The 17,332-nt window shown below is 38.7% G+C and overlaps 1 protein-coding gene across 2 annotated transcripts; it reads right to left on the reverse strand.

Moving 5' to 3' along the window:
* Positions 1-6,514: 6,514 nt before the first annotated feature.
* On the reverse strand, positions 6,515-14,177 carry LOC306854499 (uncharacterized protein). Of its 2 annotated transcripts, XM_079392590.1 has the most exons (10): positions 13,771-14,177; positions 11,534-11,630; positions 11,329-11,472; positions 11,116-11,252; positions 10,882-11,018; positions 9,064-9,157; positions 8,636-8,971; positions 8,364-8,541; positions 8,114-8,235; positions 6,515-8,012 (listed from the first exon to the last, which is right to left on the reverse strand). In XM_079392590.1, exons 2-10 carry the CDS (start codon positions 11,619-11,621, stop codon positions 7,698-7,700), a joined length of 1,551 nt encoding a protein of 516 aa, XP_079248716.1. In that variant the 5' UTR covers positions 11,622-11,630; positions 13,771-14,177; the 3' UTR covers positions 6,515-7,697. The 2 variants fall into 2 exon arrangements, with proteins under 2 accessions (XP_079248716.1, XP_079248715.1); XM_079392589.1 differs by lacking the exon at positions 13,771-14,177 and having other exon boundaries at positions 6,751-8,012; positions 11,329-11,600.
* Positions 14,178-17,332: the final 3,155 nt, after the last annotated feature.

Below are 17,332 nucleotides of genomic sequence, written 5' to 3' on the forward strand. Positions count from 1 at the left end.
AGGCTGTATGTCACATTTTATTATTAGGCCTGTTCATTCAGAGATAATGTAGCCTAGGCTAAAATATCGGTAAAGCAAAATGTTTACAAACATTATAAACAAGGCTATTTAAGGTCCCTTCTCTTGACAACAAAAAGAAAGGTTAGCACAAGGTAACAACCTCGACAGCTGTGCTGACTTTGTTCAGTGTTTGTCATGTGACAACACTGTAGCATACTACTCTGAAACACTTTGTTGTTTATTGTATAGTTTCACATACTATTCTTAAAAAATAGTAGGCAGTATACACTTTGTACTGGGCAGTAAGCTAGTGGGCCATTTCGAACACAGCCAGTGTCATTTAGTACTCGGTGCTACAGGTCCGAGGCTATTAACCCCTGCCTGGCCCAATGAAAGCCCTGGCTCACACTGGCAAAGCTGCTAATGGGACCATGTTCATTTGTTGGTCAGAGGAGAAATGCCCAGTTAACAGGGAACATTCTCATATCCTTAGCTAACATTCTGGCAAAGTTCTCTCAAAGCTATGAAGAAATATTCTTCCATAGAATGTTTGAATGTAATAATGTTTAATAGTGTTCTCAAAAGTTTAGAAAAACAAAATCATTTAAAAAATATTCTCACACAAACACTAAAACAGGGCATCTTGATGTATTTTGAAAATATCCAATATAAATATCCAGCTGAACGAATATTGCTGAACCAGTGTTTCGTGACATTTGAATTCTCCGTTGTAACACGACCTCATGCACAATACAGTGCAGTGACTGAATTAAAAAAAGTTGATTCTCATGAATAATGTGTAGAAATGCAGACCTGACAACCTGTACGCATTTTGCGTAGCGGGCACGCATTTTGACCTCAAAGTACGCAGGTACGATTTGTCACTTTAAACTACGCAAAAACCTGCTGACGCCTTTGCTGTTGCTTGATTGGTTTGTGCTGCACAAAGAAAGAGCACTTCGACCAATCAGAGCGCAGGGTTCATTCCCCATCTAGCAAGTGGGATGATTGACAAATGCGTAGACCTATCATTAAAAAGAGACTACAAATAGACAACAAAACAAAATCCTGCTCGGTCTCGTACATTTTTTACTCCCGCCGTCTGATTTCTTAAAAGAGGACAGTACACACGGTACTTCCACCCCAACCCGTTTACCTCAGTTGTATGTGGAAAGTTAAAATATTGAGTTGAGTTGAGTTGAGTTAACTTAATCCTCTGGAGTCGACGTGATCGCATTGATATTCTAGACACATTCATATTCGGTTTATTAGCTGCACTCACTGAACAGCGTCCTAATATTAGGGCTTTTAGGCCAAAAAAGTGCACGTACTTGGATAAATACTGATATATTTGCACTAGAGCTTCGCCCGTGTCTAATAAACCTTTAAAAAGTCTTACCGGAACATTCACATCTGCGTTCAGCTGCTGACAGAGAGTTACTATGTTTGGGTAACAGCTTCACAAACACAGTATTATTTCTGTATTACAGTCATTCATAAGTTAATAGTTCAGATATAAACACTGATGTTTATGGTAGCGATCAAAATAGACCTTTTGAAAGTTAACTGGCGCTTCAAATAACGTTTGTGTCGATTGCATTGTTTGGCCACTAGGTGCAGAAAAGTGACTTAAATGTATTTGTGATCGAATCAAGAGATTCGTTTAAAAACACTGATTCATCCAGTAAAGAAACGAGACATTAAATCATTCATTCAAACCACTTTTTCATAATTTTAATATGAACTAAATATATTATAAATATTCATTTAAATGTTTAATGATTCGTTCAAATTAAACACTTTTAAATAGACTGCAGCAATGATATTTTGTCACACGTTATTTTTTTTCGTGGGAGAATCGTGATCTCTGTTTGAGACAAAAAAAAATCGTGATTCTCAATTCATCCAGAATCGTGCAGCTGTCGTATGTGATCGAGTGCAGACCTTCGGGAAATATCTAACATGAATAACGTTATCCTAACACTACATCATTTTCAAGCTAGTTTGCCTATTCACCAGGCATTTAAGTTGGCAAAGTAGAGTAAAGTTATGTGCTCGGTGGCAGAAAAGTGTGTGTTCATGACTTGCAGCTAAAAAAACATGACATCAGATGAGGACACTGACAGGGAGAGAGAGCAGCAGACCTAAAAAGAAACCAAAAAGAGTCCATGCCCCACAGCAGTTCCTCACAAAATATTCGGATATATATATTCTTGTTTAATTTCATAATCATTTATAATCATTAGTCACTTATGTACGTAGTTGTCATTTGATTTAATCCTTTTAGCATTATTCATGTCATTTATGTTTTTATATTTTATGACTTATTTTACATATTCTCCTTGATTATGCAATGCTTGATATTGTTATTTAATCTTGGTCATGTGGTTTGAAGAGATGTTTGTCTTCAAGAATAGAAGATATGAGAATGTCTCCATTTCAAGGTTTTTAACGTCTGTTGTGAAGCACTTAATTTCCATTGTTTTTCCCTTGGTATATTAACACTTGTTGAAATTGTACTGGTCAGGCAAAGTTTGAGAAGAAAAAGTCTGAGCATAGCTATAGACGGAGCCTGACTAATCTGAAACATATGCAACTAACATTATTCAATAAACTCTGCCCTTTTATTATCTCATCACTTTGTCTCCTGCCTCTGCTCTTCCCTGGCTTTCCCAGTAAACTCTCAGGCTGATAGAAGACTTATATCTTCTGGAGATGATTCGGCGTGTGGGGTCGAATCTGTGGAGATCAATTAAAAATTTTGCCACGATCTAATAACTTGAAGCAGTACTGCACAGACCAATCGGTGTATGACAAGTACTGAGAAAGTGATTGAAAACATACAAAGCCATCTGCTAATCTAATCACTCTTACAGTACTTTGATGTCAGTCTGTGCAGCGCTGCTTCAAGTCCAACAAGCCTGCTGGTTCAACTTTACAATTAATAATGAGTGCTGTTGTTGTTTTCAGTGATGTACATATTTGCTAACATCTTAAATGTGCTTTAGAGTTTCATGACCCCTTAAAATGTAGAATGTGTTAGAATGTTTAGAAAATTTCCCTGTTAAATTGCACTGTAAAGAAAAAAAAACTTAACAAAATGGTCAAATAACTGACAGCAACTGTTACGGGGCGAGACGTGCGGATCCATCTGCAAGCTTTATTCCAAGATGTGGTCAAAAATACAGGCAGGGTCAGAACATCAGCAAACAGGTATAACACAGGCAAGACAAAGAGTAATCCTTGGGCAAGCGTGGGTCTTTGAGCGGTGAACAATATCCAGAGGGCTTGAGAAGAGAGGTAGTCCAATACAAACAGAGTCCGAACGGCAAGGCAAAGGGTTAATCCAAGATACATGGACGAAAATACAAAGCTTTGACAACTTTGTAAACACGTAACAACTAATATAATGTAACTAATATATATAACTAATGTTGAAGACAGTACCTTCATGCCGCATTGTTTTAATAAAAGTAGATCAATTATGAAGACACGCAGTTGCAGTTGTGCATGTTTCCCGGATCAAACCTTTTGGTTAGATGAATACCTAAAACGTGTCTGTGTGTTGGTGCAGACCATCTAAAATGGTTGAAGACATGCCCTTTTCAATTAATTAACTACATGTCATCTGCGATTTATTTAATGGAGTGATGTTTAGAGGTAAACAAATTCCAAGTATGGGTCACCATACTTGGCCACACACTACTTCCCTCCCTACCCGTTTTTCCCCTTCATGTGATCGCACTTTGTGACGTTGCACTAAAATAAATATCTCAAAGAGAAAGACTGTTACCTACAAATAGTCAGAATGTATAAAACTACTTGGTTGGCATGAAGCTTCATCTGGATCCCCAAAGCAAAGTTTTGTGTTCTAGGTATAAAAATGTACACCAATAAAGGTTTCATGAACATTAGAAAATAACATGTAATCCTTGTGATTGTTAAACACCCGAGTAAATAATCTGAAACGTAGATCTGTCAAAGGAGAAATGTTCACTCATACATTTAAAAAGTATTCTGAAGTAAAAAAAAAAAACACATCCAAAGAGTTTTCTGCTCATGTGAGAAAAAGATTTGGACGCATTAATGATCTGAAAAACCAATGCTGGTCATCAGGCTATCTGAAAGAAATTAGAGAATAAAACAAGTTTCATTTAAAAGGCGATAAACAGTGTGCCTTGCTTTAGTGACACACAATGTGTTTAACCTTTTAAACTTGTGGTTGTAATTATTTTACTGAGAAATATCGAAGATACTCTCGCCCCTCCTTCTCAGTTAGGCCCAAACATTAAATGGGGTGGACGGTAGTGGTTTGAATAAATTGCTTGGCTCTTTGTCTTCAGTTTTTAACATTAACCTATGCACGCATACAAATGTTTTAGAAAGACCCAAACTTAAAACCTTTTCAGAAGGATATAAACAGTGTGATGGGTAATGGTCTTCGCGAATGCTTAGATTTTTTTGTCTTAGCCATTAATATTTAGCCCATAGATCAGGTAGATACGTGTTTGGAGGACTTCAGCCTAAAACAAAGTACATCCCCAAACTTTTTATTTATTTATTTAGTCATTTAGCAGACGCTTATCCAAAGCGACTTACAAATCAGAACATAAGAAGCAATCAAAACCAACGAAAGAGCAACAACGTGCAAGTGCTATTACAAGTCTCAGTTAGCCTAACGCAGTACAGATAAATATTATTATTTTATTTTTTTATAAAAAGACAGATAAAATTAAATTAGACTAGAGAGTGCTAGAGTTAGAGGGTCAAGTAAAGATGGAACAGATTAGTTTTTAGCCGTTTCTTGAAGATGGGTAAGGATTTCGGCTACTCTGATTGAGTTGGGCAAGTCATTCCACCAGATGGGAACAGTTAATGAAAAAGTCTGTGAAAGTGTTTTTGTGTGTCTTTGGGATGGCACAATAATGTGTCGTTCACTTGAAGAACGCAAGCTTCTAGAGGGCACATAAGTCTGAAGTAATGAATTTAGGTAAAGGGGTGGTTTTGTAGGCAAACATTAATGCCTTGAATTTAATGCGAGCAGCTATTGGTAGCCAGTGCAAACTGATGAACAGAGGCGTGGCGTGCATTCTTTTCGGCTCATTAAAGATTATTCTTGCAGCGGCATTTTGGATTAATTGTAGAGGTTTAATAGAATTGGCTGGAAAACCTGCCAAGAGAGCATTGCAATAGTCAAGTCTGGACAGAACAAGAGCCTGAACAAGGAGTTGTGTTGCATGTTCCGAGAGAAACGGCCTGATCTTCTTAATATTGTATAATTCAAATCTGCAGGACTGGGCAGTTTTAGAAATGTGGTCTGAGAAATTCAGCTTATCGTCAATCATCAATCCAGTTAGGCTCGTCAATAGATGAGCCTAACTGGAAGGTGAAATTGTGATGAAGCGATGGGTTAGCTGAAACTACAAGCAGACACCTTTTTTCTACCACCACTGGAAGGTAGATGACCATTAGCATAAGAGACATTAACATACAGTCTATAGATCAGACCATGGTAAGTTGTCGACATAAACACTGTTGTACAGACCCAGAAAGTCAGGAAGGAGACAGATGAAGAAAGGATGATTTTAGACTAGAATATTTTAGAGTAGTTAGGACATTCATGTGAAAAGTTTAGATACTGACTAATTTCTCAATACATGTTTAGTACAACCAGTCAGGGTAACGCATTGAAATCCAAATACACAACAACACAGCCCACAGATAGAAGGGCTAAGCATGCAAGTCTGGGAACAACTTAATTCACAGATAGGCATCTGAACTGCATGGATCTCACTTTAGATTAAGTTCTCTTAGAATTTTGTTTTATTTCTTAAACTATTTTGTTTCTTCATTTGCCTTCATGAGTGGAAAATGTGCTGCAACTCTTAGGGTCTAAAAAGAACATGTCCAGGCATGCCTCTGCCAGACAAAAAAATTATGACATCTGTGATTAAACGTGATAAAACGAGCGGACTGGACAGAAACGATCGTCAAAAATGCTCACGTTTGCAGCGCACACTTCTTATCAGAAAAGGTTAAATAAAGTGTTGTCTTTTGTTGTTATGGGCGCATCTAAAGATTTCTTATGCGGAGCGTGCAGCAGCACTAAATTCACCGATGTGAAGAGAAGGTCAAAGAGAGAAGATGCAGTACAGCTGTTTTCAAATTTCTAATTTGATCTGATGGTTTGTATGAATTTATTTACTGATCTAACCTACACGCTCTATTGAATAAATGTTTTGCAGGAATTTCCCTCATTTTAAAGTCAAAAGCTGCATGAATGAGTAATATGCGCAATCCCGTACAGAAATTCAGGACCTGATTAAACAGAATTCTATTGTACATAGAATTGTGAACCATGACTTTTCCAAAACGTTCTGGGTTTATTTATTTTTCCAAAACTTTCCAGGCCTGGAAATTGCTGTTTTATTCCATGACTTTTCCAGGTTTTTCATGACCGTATGAATCCTGAATGTGACGATCGGGTGCTGTTATCTAAATCAGACAACAATATAGGTGCGGGCAGTTGGCGGGTGGATAATTTATTTGAAGCTGCGGATTCGGGTGATGTTTTAGCTCATCCGCGCATCACTACTGCACATCACTGTTGTCCTTGTCAGGATTTTGTCAGGATATTGAAGAAAAACAGTCCAAATAAAAACTTTTCAAAACACAGTAAAAGTCTGAAAAATCCAGACAAAACAAATTAAACAATGACTTTCTTTCAGATGAACATAATCAGAGTTATTTAAAAAAATATTCTGGCTCTTCCAAGCTTTATAATGGCAGTGAGTTTGAAGCCCAAAAAAGTGCTTCCATCCATCCTGAAATCAATCCACACAGCTCCAGGGGGTTAAAGGCCTTCTGAAGTGAATCGCGTTGTTTTTGTAAGAAAAATATACATTTTTAAATCTTTATAAATTGAAATTACAAGCTTCTGGCAGACAGTCGACTTTGGATGGATGGCTTTAGGGTGAGTAAATCAAGGGATAATTTTAATTGGTCCTCACCATTGCATTATTTTCATTGGTCCTCACCATTGCATAATTTTCATTGGTCCTCACCATTGCATACTATAAAGGCATGGTGGTGTTCACTGAAACGACTACAAATAATATACACTCAATCAATTTTGGACAATACAGGAATTTCATTCTTTTACTCATTACAAACAATTATGTACTCAATGTATTCATGGAAACAATTCTAACCTAATTAGTGAATATATTTGTCTACACAGGAATTTTTAGTGATCACAACAATTCTTTACCACCATCGTGGTATTCAGTATTAAATACACTGGCCCACACTCTTTGTGGTGAAATGTTAATGAGACAAACTGACATACAGTGGACATTGGATGTTTCCTGGCAAGAAACTTGTTAAAATTCTTGAAGTTTGTGTTTTGGACCATGAAATGGTGTTAAGCTATTGCATGTTGATTGGTGTACAAAATTTGAAAAAGCTGGTGGTGCTCTTTGATTCGATGTCTAAGAGATACAGTCGTGCCATCAGTAACCCCTGGAGAAAAGACAACGTTGATTATTCGCAACAAATTCCAGTTTCTATTGTCTTGTGATACCACATCACCAAAATATAATGGGGTATTCTTAACAAGACAGAGAGTTTGAATAAAATTCAGACCCAAACTGTTGCTACTGAGTAACAAAAGATGATTTGCATTAAAACATATATGGCTAATTCAGTAATTTTGCTCTCAGCTCCTTAACTCTTGGTGACTCCTTGGTTTTCCCTATATCAACCATGTAGATTGTTGTCTGAATGAAAGTGTAAAAATGAAGGAGAGCCTCATCATACGCTAAATTGAAAACAAAGTGGGCTTTAAATAGCTCATCGAATGCACCAAGGGAAGTATCCGACTGACAGGGGATGAGATTCTTATCCAGAGCTATGTAGAAGTGCTCAATCTGGTTGCGGTTCCTGCCAACAGCAAGGAGGTATGGCTGTCTTCCTTCTCGTTGCTGAAGATGTTGTTCAAGGCTGGTACGAGACTACAAAGAGACAGATGAAAAACATGCTTGCAGTCACATAATAATGAAAAAGAAAAGCTTAGGAACAGTAAATTCAGAAAGATTTAAAGCAGTCACATTACCTTCTGATACACCACAAGCCTCTTTATGGCATCTGATGCACTGATTTTTGAGACCTTCTTTCCGGGTGATGGTGGAAGTAGATGGAGCAGCAAAAGCAATGTTGCCATGTCACTGTCCCAGTCTATAATTCAGATATAATTGACAAGGACTTTATCCAGATAATTTTTTTGTGAAGGCATCACTAATGCTTTGAGGCTACCAATTTAAAGGAATACTCAAATAAATGAAGTTGAGAAAATAACATCTTACCAGAACAATGTTCACTATTTCTCTGGCAATTTGCTGACAGAAGAAGTGAGCGCACAACAGCAGTTGAAGTCAACCCTATGGCTTCTTCAATGATTTTTGCCTTAAAAGTGGTATCCCACACTTCAAGCAACTTGGACGATGTTTCAGGACTGAAGAGTAGTGAGAAGTCTTGATTCACCTTTAATAAAAAAAACATAAATACGAATTCAGAATATTGACCATAACTTAAAGACCATAATCTTTGAATAAGCCGTTTGAATGTCCAAACTTACAAGTCCCTTAGTGTTTAGAAATCTAGGAAAGGTCTTCAGAATGTCTGTCGTCTTGTTTGGGTCATGAACAAGCCTATGCCTATAGTGAAAAGTCTCCTTCATTTTGAGTAAGATCTGTGATTCATCTGTGGAATGAGTAAGAAGGGCAATTGCCTCTCTTAAAGTACCCTCATCCTGCTGCTCAGAGCTGGTACATCTGTTCCAAGAAGGTCCACTCAAACCAATCTCACTTCTTTTGGAGATACTAGGTTTATTTAGCTTCTTGGCGTTCCTCTGAACGGTCTTCAGTCGCCATGCAATGTATCCAGTCCCACTGTCTGCGTCATAAAAATGTTCCTGTGGCATTTTGAAGAACATTATAAGGTTCATTATTCACAGGGACAATCTAGACAGCTACAATATATAATACACAAGTTAAGGATACTCACATAGCCTTTTTTTGAAAACGGATCCTTAAGTGATGGGAAAAGAGTCACAACACCTAGAGCATACTTCTCCTTCTGGTTCCTTGTAGGAATTCTCCTTAAAAAGCAAAGACAGACTATACATTAGCAAAAACACAACAATCATGTATACAAACATGACAGCAGGTATACTAGCAGCAGCAGGAATATTAAGCTGCTAAACCACAATGTCCGTCTAACATTGCAGTTATGAGGGGTTCGCCCTCCCTGTAGAAATATTGGATACAGGATACAGAATCTATTACTCAAAATGTTCCTGAGGTCAGCGTCAATAGGCTGAGTCCTCCAGTAGATTTCCTTGAAGCCTGAAAAGCACTACACAATGTGTCTCAGTGGATTGAGAGTCAAATCAAGCCAGAGAACTGGTTTCTCACGATAGATCAAAAAGATTTCCGTATTTCCATTTTTCTGCAGCACAGAAAGTTCCTGATGTCCATTCTTGGAGGCAAAGCATACCAATACCAGTTCGGCCTAGCGTTAACCCCTTGCACTTTCACAAATTGCATGGATACCGCTCTGGCTCTTCAAAGACTCCAGGGCATCCGAGTTCTGTATTTTTATACGACTGGTTAAAATTAGCTTGGAAGCACGGCATTGACCACATAAAGTGCTCGGGGTCAAGACTAAATGGCAATAAAATATGCTCACTCCAGTTTAGAGGATGACTTTTCTGGGAGCCGGTTACGATGCGGGCACAGTTGTCTCTCGCACGTATTGAATCAATTCTGGCAGCAGTGACCAGAATCAAGCTAGGCCAGTTCAACACTGTGAAACAGTGGTGGTTCTTTGGCAAAGCACCACCTTGTCATTCGTTTCCTTCATCATACTCAGAGGATGAGGCCTGTGGCTCAGGATAGAGTTCCAGTTTGGGACCTAGCTATTGTCCCTGGCACCCTCCAAGCCTGTGGATGCTGCATCTGCTAAGTGCATCACTTTTAAGATTACACTCTTGTTGACAATCACTTTTATAAAGAGACTAGGAGATTTGCAGGCCTTGTCAGTTGCCTCCTCCTGCTTGGAGTTAAAGGGTGAAAGCTATTCTTCACCCAAGACTGGGTTATGTATCTAAAGTACCCACTAATGTGACATGGTTCAGGGTCCTTCAGGCCGTTCATCCTCCTCCTCATGGGTTGGCGGAACAAGAGAAGCTACACATTATATACCTTGTGAGGGAGGGCCCTTAAAGCTTATGTTCAGATTACCTCTATTTGTAAAAGACAAGCCAGTTGCAGATAAGTTTTGGGTCCCCTAAGAAGGGTTGGCCGGCTAATCTATTAGTGGATTGTAGAGGCAATTTCTATGGCTTATGAGGAGCTTGATCTGCCTTTGCCTCTTCAAGTCCGACCAAATTTCACACAGGGTATGGCATCATCTAAGGCTTTATTTTCAGGGGCATCCCTCTAAGACATTTATGATGCGGCAGGTGGGTCCTCCCTGCATATTTTTAGCCTGGACCTCCTAGTTACGGGGTCTCAGGTGCACGTGTCCCAAGTTGTGTCCAAGCTGCTTCACATTAGGACAGATATTTTGTCATTATGGCGTAGTGGGTATTTAGTTCCACAAAGTGTTGTCATACAACACAACACGAGTTCCCTCGAAAAGGGAACATCTTGGGGTACGATTGTAACTCCTCTTCCCTTTGCCATATTTCCTGTGTGCCTGGGAGCGTCTTGCTTCATTCTATCAGAAGCCAACTCTGTTGTGATTCTGGCTTCACTTTGTAGCTTTTGTGTTACACTGTCATGCCTACGAGTATTTAAGAGCAAATAAAAAGCAGTTTACCCATGCATTTCCACCATATGTCCAACCAAAATGTTGACTAGGACTCGTCTCATTTCACTTGAAAGTGTATTTTTGGAACTGTATTCAGCAAGGACAGCATCTCCTCCACTTGTCTGCTTTAGGGCACTACGAACCATCTACAAAAGAAAATTTAAAAACACACGATACATCAAAATTTTACTAACTTAATGTATTTAAAAAATAAAACGTACTAAATTTAAATGAACAAGTAACCTCTTTTGCCTCAGCTGCTCCATCATCTGTCTTCGATTTCTTGTAAGGGTGTTCTGGCATTTGGTCAAGTTCATATGATGAATGACTAAGTGACAAAATGTCAGTCCAAGAGCTGCTTGTTGCATCTGAAAACATTTCTGAAACACAAGAAACTATTACAACATATATAACAATTTATTTGTTACACAACAGGAATGCAATGTCATACTGTACCTTCATTCTCTCTTCTAACAATAATGAGCGACGTATCAGGTCTCGCATACAGCACATCTTGTAAAATGTCCTCGTCTATCTCGGTTTCAGTGTCATCATAAATTTGTAGATCTGTCTCAGGTGGTAGGCCAAACCTACTGTGGACTAAAAATAGACAGCATTTTATGTTTGAAAAAGAAGCGACAAACAAACAAATGAAACCCACCTTCATTAACAAAGTCTGCATAAGTGAATCCATCCTGAAGTCTGATAAATTTCTTGGAGTCCTGATATCTAATTTTGATCAGCAGCATGTTTCAAATCTGAGAATGCAAAAAAAAAAAAAAAATCATTAAGGACCTATAAACATATACATTGCATAAACCTGTCATTTAGATAGGTTTGCTAAAAAATAATAGCACAACTCTAAAAGCTTTTATAGTTACATTACTTATGCATGATTTTTGGAAGGACACACATTTTGTGTGTAAACTTATGAGCACAACTGTATTATAGTATTTACAACACTTTGTTAATGAATGCTACTGCATACTGTAGGTATTAACTATAGTGAACTGATAAAATGTAATAAATACTGCAGTACCTACACTTCAATTTTATTACAGTAAACTGTAGTGTATCTTTCAACACTGTTCTCTCGGACAAGCTGGTACTGAAGCTCCACAACCTGGGACTATCAGCTTCACTGTGTTCCTGGATCAGGGACTTTCTCACAAACCGACCACAGATGGTGAGGATAGGGAACTCTACATCTTCCACCCTGATCCTGAACACTGGAACACCACAGGGCTGTGTGCTCTGCCCGGCCCTCTTCAGCCTTTTCACTCACGACTGTTCTGCTATCCACTCCACAAACACGCTCGTGAAGTTTGCGGACGACACCACCGTGGTGGGTCACATATCCGACAACGATTAGACTCACTACAGAGAGGAGATCCAGCACCTGATATACTGGTGTTCAATTAACAATCTCATTTTGAACACCAGCAAGACCAAGGAGGTCATAGTGGACTTGAGGAGGTCCAGGAAGACGAAGAACGCTCCTCTTTGCATACATGGGGAGGCGGTGGAGCGTGTGGACAGTATTAAGTTCCTGGGCGTCCACATTTCATCTGACCTGTCCTGGTCTGTCAACACCTCACACCTGGTGAAGAAGGCTCAACAATGGCTTTTCTTCCTCAGGAAGTTAAAAGGTACTGGACTCTCCTCTCAGCGGCTCAAGAACTTCTACAGCGCTACAATAGAAAGCATACTCTGTCTTAGTGCAATGGTGTGGTACGGCAGCTACACTGCAAAATAAAGAAAGGGCCTGGGTGGTGAGAACTGCTCAGAGGATCGATCGTGGGCTGCCGTCTACCAGATCTGGACACAATATATGCTGTCCGGGTCAAGAAAAATGCCAGCCGCATCGCGGTGGATCCCATCCACCCGGGAAATGGACTGTTTGTACCACTCCCTTCAGGAAAGAGGTACAGAAACATTAAGACCACCACAACCAGACTCAAAAACAGCTTCTTCCCCAGAGCTGTGAAAGCCACCCCCCCCCACTCCCTCGCAGTCACACACACATGCAACCTCCCCCCCACAGCCACACACTCACTCGCTCACACACACACCTACCCCCACTGACTCTCACACTCACTCGCTCACACACACACCTACCCCCACTGACTCTCACACACAGGCATCAGTTCTCTGCAAAAGGACATTGAATCCACAAATTCTGACTGTCTTGCACTGCCGCACTTTACTTTATTTACATTTACACTGTAGTTTATATCCACTCTGCTGCTATATAATTATTTATTTTATTTCATAATGTCTGTAGTGTACATACAGTATATCCCAGTGTCCAGTTTTACTTGAGGTGTTTAGAGTCTATATTTCTATTTAAAAGTTGTGTTTATTTTCTGCTCTTGACGATGTTTTAAGCTGAGAGTCTCATACAAAAGTTTGTTATGTGTGAGCATAAATGACAATAAAGACTCTTGAATCTAGTAGTTTAATATACCCTATAGTCATATAAGACGTACAGTATTGGGTTAAGTCATTTGTTTATACTGCTATAGTTAAATGACCACAACAACTATAGAATTACCACAACAAATTCTTCAAGTACTTTACTATAGTATGGTTCAAAAACACTAAGTGTCTAGTGACATTAACTTCATTGGCAAATGGATTAAGATACAATATTGATAAAAGGCTGCAAACTACAAGACTGAGCCAAGGAAATGTTTCAGTGGAAGAACATTCCCTTCCTCTATAATAACTCTTGCTGTATGTTAGCATTAGCATGTGCCTGTTGTTTCTCTGGCAGCTCCTCTCTCTCCAGCTTCACTCCTCTCCTCTATAGTAGCTGTTACTCTTTGTCTGTTAGCATGTTTGTTAGCATTAGCATTAACATGTCTTGTTGTGTGAGGAGATTAGTGTTTCTCTTACCTGTCTGGAAGCTCTTAATCTCTCTCCAGCTTCACTCCTCTCCTCTGTAGTAGCTGTTACTCTTTGTCCATTAGCATTAGCAATAACATGTCTGTTGTTGTGTGAGAAGGTTGTGTTTCCCACAATCTGTTTGTCTCCTCATCTCTCTCCAGCTGCACCCCTCTGTTCTGTAGTGCCTGTTTTTCTTTGTCTATTAGCCTGCTTGTTATAATTAGCATTAGCGTGTTTCTCAGCAGCCTGGCGGCTCCTCATCTCTCTCTCCAACTGCACTCTTCTTTACTGGAGCTATTGCTGTATGTTTGTCTGATAGCATTAGCATGTCTGTTGTAGTGTGAGAGTTTATAGGGTTGCCACCTTCAGCAAGGCAAAATAAGGGACAACCACCACCCAAAAAAACCCCCACCAAGGACAAATAATCAGTGAGGAACTCATAGCTCAACAACAAACCATGAGAAAACATGCTCAAGTATGTAAACTTGCAGCAGAATACATTAATATTGTTATGATGAATTATTATTAGTCTTTTTTTGACAGTTCTGCAGCTAATTTTTATTATTTTTGTATTAATTTGTTTAAATTAGGACTATATTATTATGTAATTATTTGTCCCATTTTATCTAAATGTACCATTTTTAAAAATTACTTTTTAAAATGCCAAATTGTATATGACATATATGATTATTTGTTATGTATACATTTATGATTGATATATGATACAATAATAAATTGGGTCTAACATTAATTATAATCTATTAGTTCATCTATGTAATAATGTCTAAAAATAAAATAAAGTTCTTTCTTCTGTTGAACACATTGGGGTCTTTGGGGCTACCCACAAGTATCTTCTTTTATGTTCAACACAAGAAATACATTATTATAGGTTTGGAACAACTTGTAGGTGTGTAAACGACGACAAACGTTTTGGGTGAACTATCCCTTTAAGTCAGACCGTGAGCAACTGAAATGCAGGGGACAAATCGCGTCCCGTATTTATTTGATAAAGGACGCATCATTTTACCTTTAACCCTTAAATGCATACCTCGGGTCTTTAGTGATTCTGTAAATCATTCTCTACCCTCTCCCTCCTTCATTTTTTAAAGTTACACATCAACTTTCTTAGTATTCCTCAATCTATTCATTATAAGCAATATAACAAGAAAAAAAATTTAAAATATAAAAGAATGCCTGTTTTCTGATTAATTTTTAGTAAAAAGTGTATAGGGTCGTTAAAGACCCGAGATATGTAAATGTGTAAGTATTTTTTTCTGCGCAGCTATATTTACATATCTGATGACTCAATATGTGCAATGCACCCTTATTCTATTATCCAAAATTCTCAGGAAATCAGCAGTATCCTTTAAGGATACATACTATAAGGATGGAAATGTTGTCACCAGAGGTTTAAGATAGTAGTCCACATACTGAGAATTTTTTTCTGTTACACTCCCAACACCTGAAACTATGGGTCTTCCTACTGGGTTTTCCAAAGGCAGAAATCGACTGATCTATAACATTGTTACTTACTGCATCTTATAATACTTATTTTATTTGTTTATTGAAATCATCAGTTGGATCAGAGGATAGACGGGTATAAAATACATGGTCCATCAATTGTCTCTTGCACTCTGCTTTATAGTGCTCTGTATCCATGTTTACTATTCCTCCACCCTTATCCGCCTGCTTGGAACTTTGTCCATAAAGCAAACTAGTCAAACTGACTAGAAGGTATGTGTCGCCTAGACCTTAGAAGAGTCACTGGGCAAAAGAAACAAACCCCAAACAGCAGAAAACTTTGCAGTACAATTAGTCCTCAAAAATCTGAGTCTCTCCATCTGTATAATAGAGATCATGTCCGTAATCCACTTCTGGAAGTCTCTTGGTTATGATCATACTCGGTGTTAGAGACTGTTGTAATGTTCCTGAACTGTGATTCAGCTTTCAATAAATATACAAATTTAGAAATCAGATGTCTAGAGTCAAATATATGACAAAAAAAAGCATTTACAGGAGTCCAAAATTACAAATTTCATACTTATGATGTTTAAGTTGTAAACAGCAAAAAAAAGTGGTAAATCAAATTTTTAAAAATGGCATACAAAGGGAGCATGCATAATGAAAATAACACTGGACCCAAAATTGAGCCCTGTGGGACCCCATACAAAATTGGAGCACAAAATGACGATCCTATCCTTAAGCCAACCAAATTAAAGCACAACCTTAGACCCCGATAAGCTGTGAACAATTCAAAAGGTTGCCATGATCAAGGGTGTCAAATGCCACACTGAGGTCCAGCAAAATTAGAACAGCACATTTTCCAAAATCGATAGAAATCAGTAGGTCATTTAATACTTTGAGCAATGCAGACTCTGTGCTGTGGCCTAAATCAAGACTGAAATTTACCATAAATGCCGGAAAGCTGGTTAAACACAACCTTCTCCAAACGTTTGGAAAAAAAAATGAATTTTTTTTCCCACAATAAAGTAATAAAAGATGGTCTTTGGGGTCTTGCACACAGTTCTTTCTATACTAGCACTATCGCAAAGAGATGCACTGGAGTACTTCTCCAACATCTCGGGGGCCAGGAAGAGCTAGTGAGAGTAATAAAACTGACCCCTGGACCAACAACGTATGTGTGTTTTTGTGTAGGTGATGACTGGTGGGCTGTGGATTGGACAGGCATCGTCAGTTTTTATTGGTGTGCTCATTCTTGCTGGAGTTTATCAATCAAACAATGATACCATATCCAGTTTATGGGAAACTGGTACTGGATGTGCAATTTTTCAGGCAGTCATATTGCTAAACAAATTCCAAACACTGTCCAGAGTCATACAATTTGATGACAAGAGACATGCTGGCAGCGATACGTAATGTCTGGAATCTATAGGGTGAGCATCGCCCACTAATGTACAACCCTGGCCCAGACATGACAGTGGATGAGTGCCTGGTGCCATTTACAGGTAGATGTACATTCAAGCAGTACATGCCCTGTAAACCAGATAAATATGGAATCAAAATCTGGGCAGCATGTAACATCAGGATAACATCGGCTTGGAATATGCAGGTCTACACCGGCAAGCCTCAAGGTGGACAGGCACAAAATCAGGGAATACATGTGGTCCTTGATTTGATCACTGGTCTCCAGGGACACACAATTACTTGCAACAACTTCTTCACATCATATGCCCTTGGCCAGAAGCTCCTGAAAGATTGACAATGGATGGTACAATACGGAAAACAAGTCTGAACTCCCACCTGCTCTTCTGTCAACAAGAGACCAAGCTAGCTTAGCCTGTCTATTGACATTCACCGAGACACACAGTCTTGTGTCTTAAAAAGGGTAAAAATGTGTTGCCACAAGGAGGCCAAAGTGACTGACGGAAGAAAAGAAGCCAGGGTCCATATTCACAAAACATTTTATCTAACCAAGAGTTCTCCTAAATAGCAGCAATCGTTTTTAGCTAAGAGTTTTCTCTTAAAACCTATTCTCAAAGGTGCTGAGACAAGCTTTTAATAAGGATTATGGAGACGTCTTAAACTAACAGTTTAGTAACTATGCAAACAG

The sequence above is a fragment of the Barbus barbus genome, assembly GCF_936440315.1.
Source record: "Barbus barbus genome assembly, chromosome: 3".
Taxonomy (NCBI): domain Eukaryota; kingdom Metazoa; phylum Chordata; class Actinopteri; order Cypriniformes; family Cyprinidae; genus Barbus; species Barbus barbus.

Excerpts from the sequence above, each read along its gene's own strand:
- LOC306854499 (XM_079392589.1), bottom strand. The coding sequence starts at position 11,566 with ATGGATTCACTTATGCAGACTTTGTTAATGAAGGTGGGTTTCATTTGT. Across the intron at positions 11,019-11,115 it reads GAGCAGCTGAGGCAAAAGAG|ATGGTTCGTAGTGCCCTAAA; the intron begins GTTACTTGTTCA and ends TTTCTTTTGTAG. Across the intron at positions 8,013-8,113 it reads GGCTTGTGGTGTATCAGAAG|TCTCGTACCAGCCTTGAACA; the intron begins GTAATGTGACTG and ends GTCTCTTTGTAG.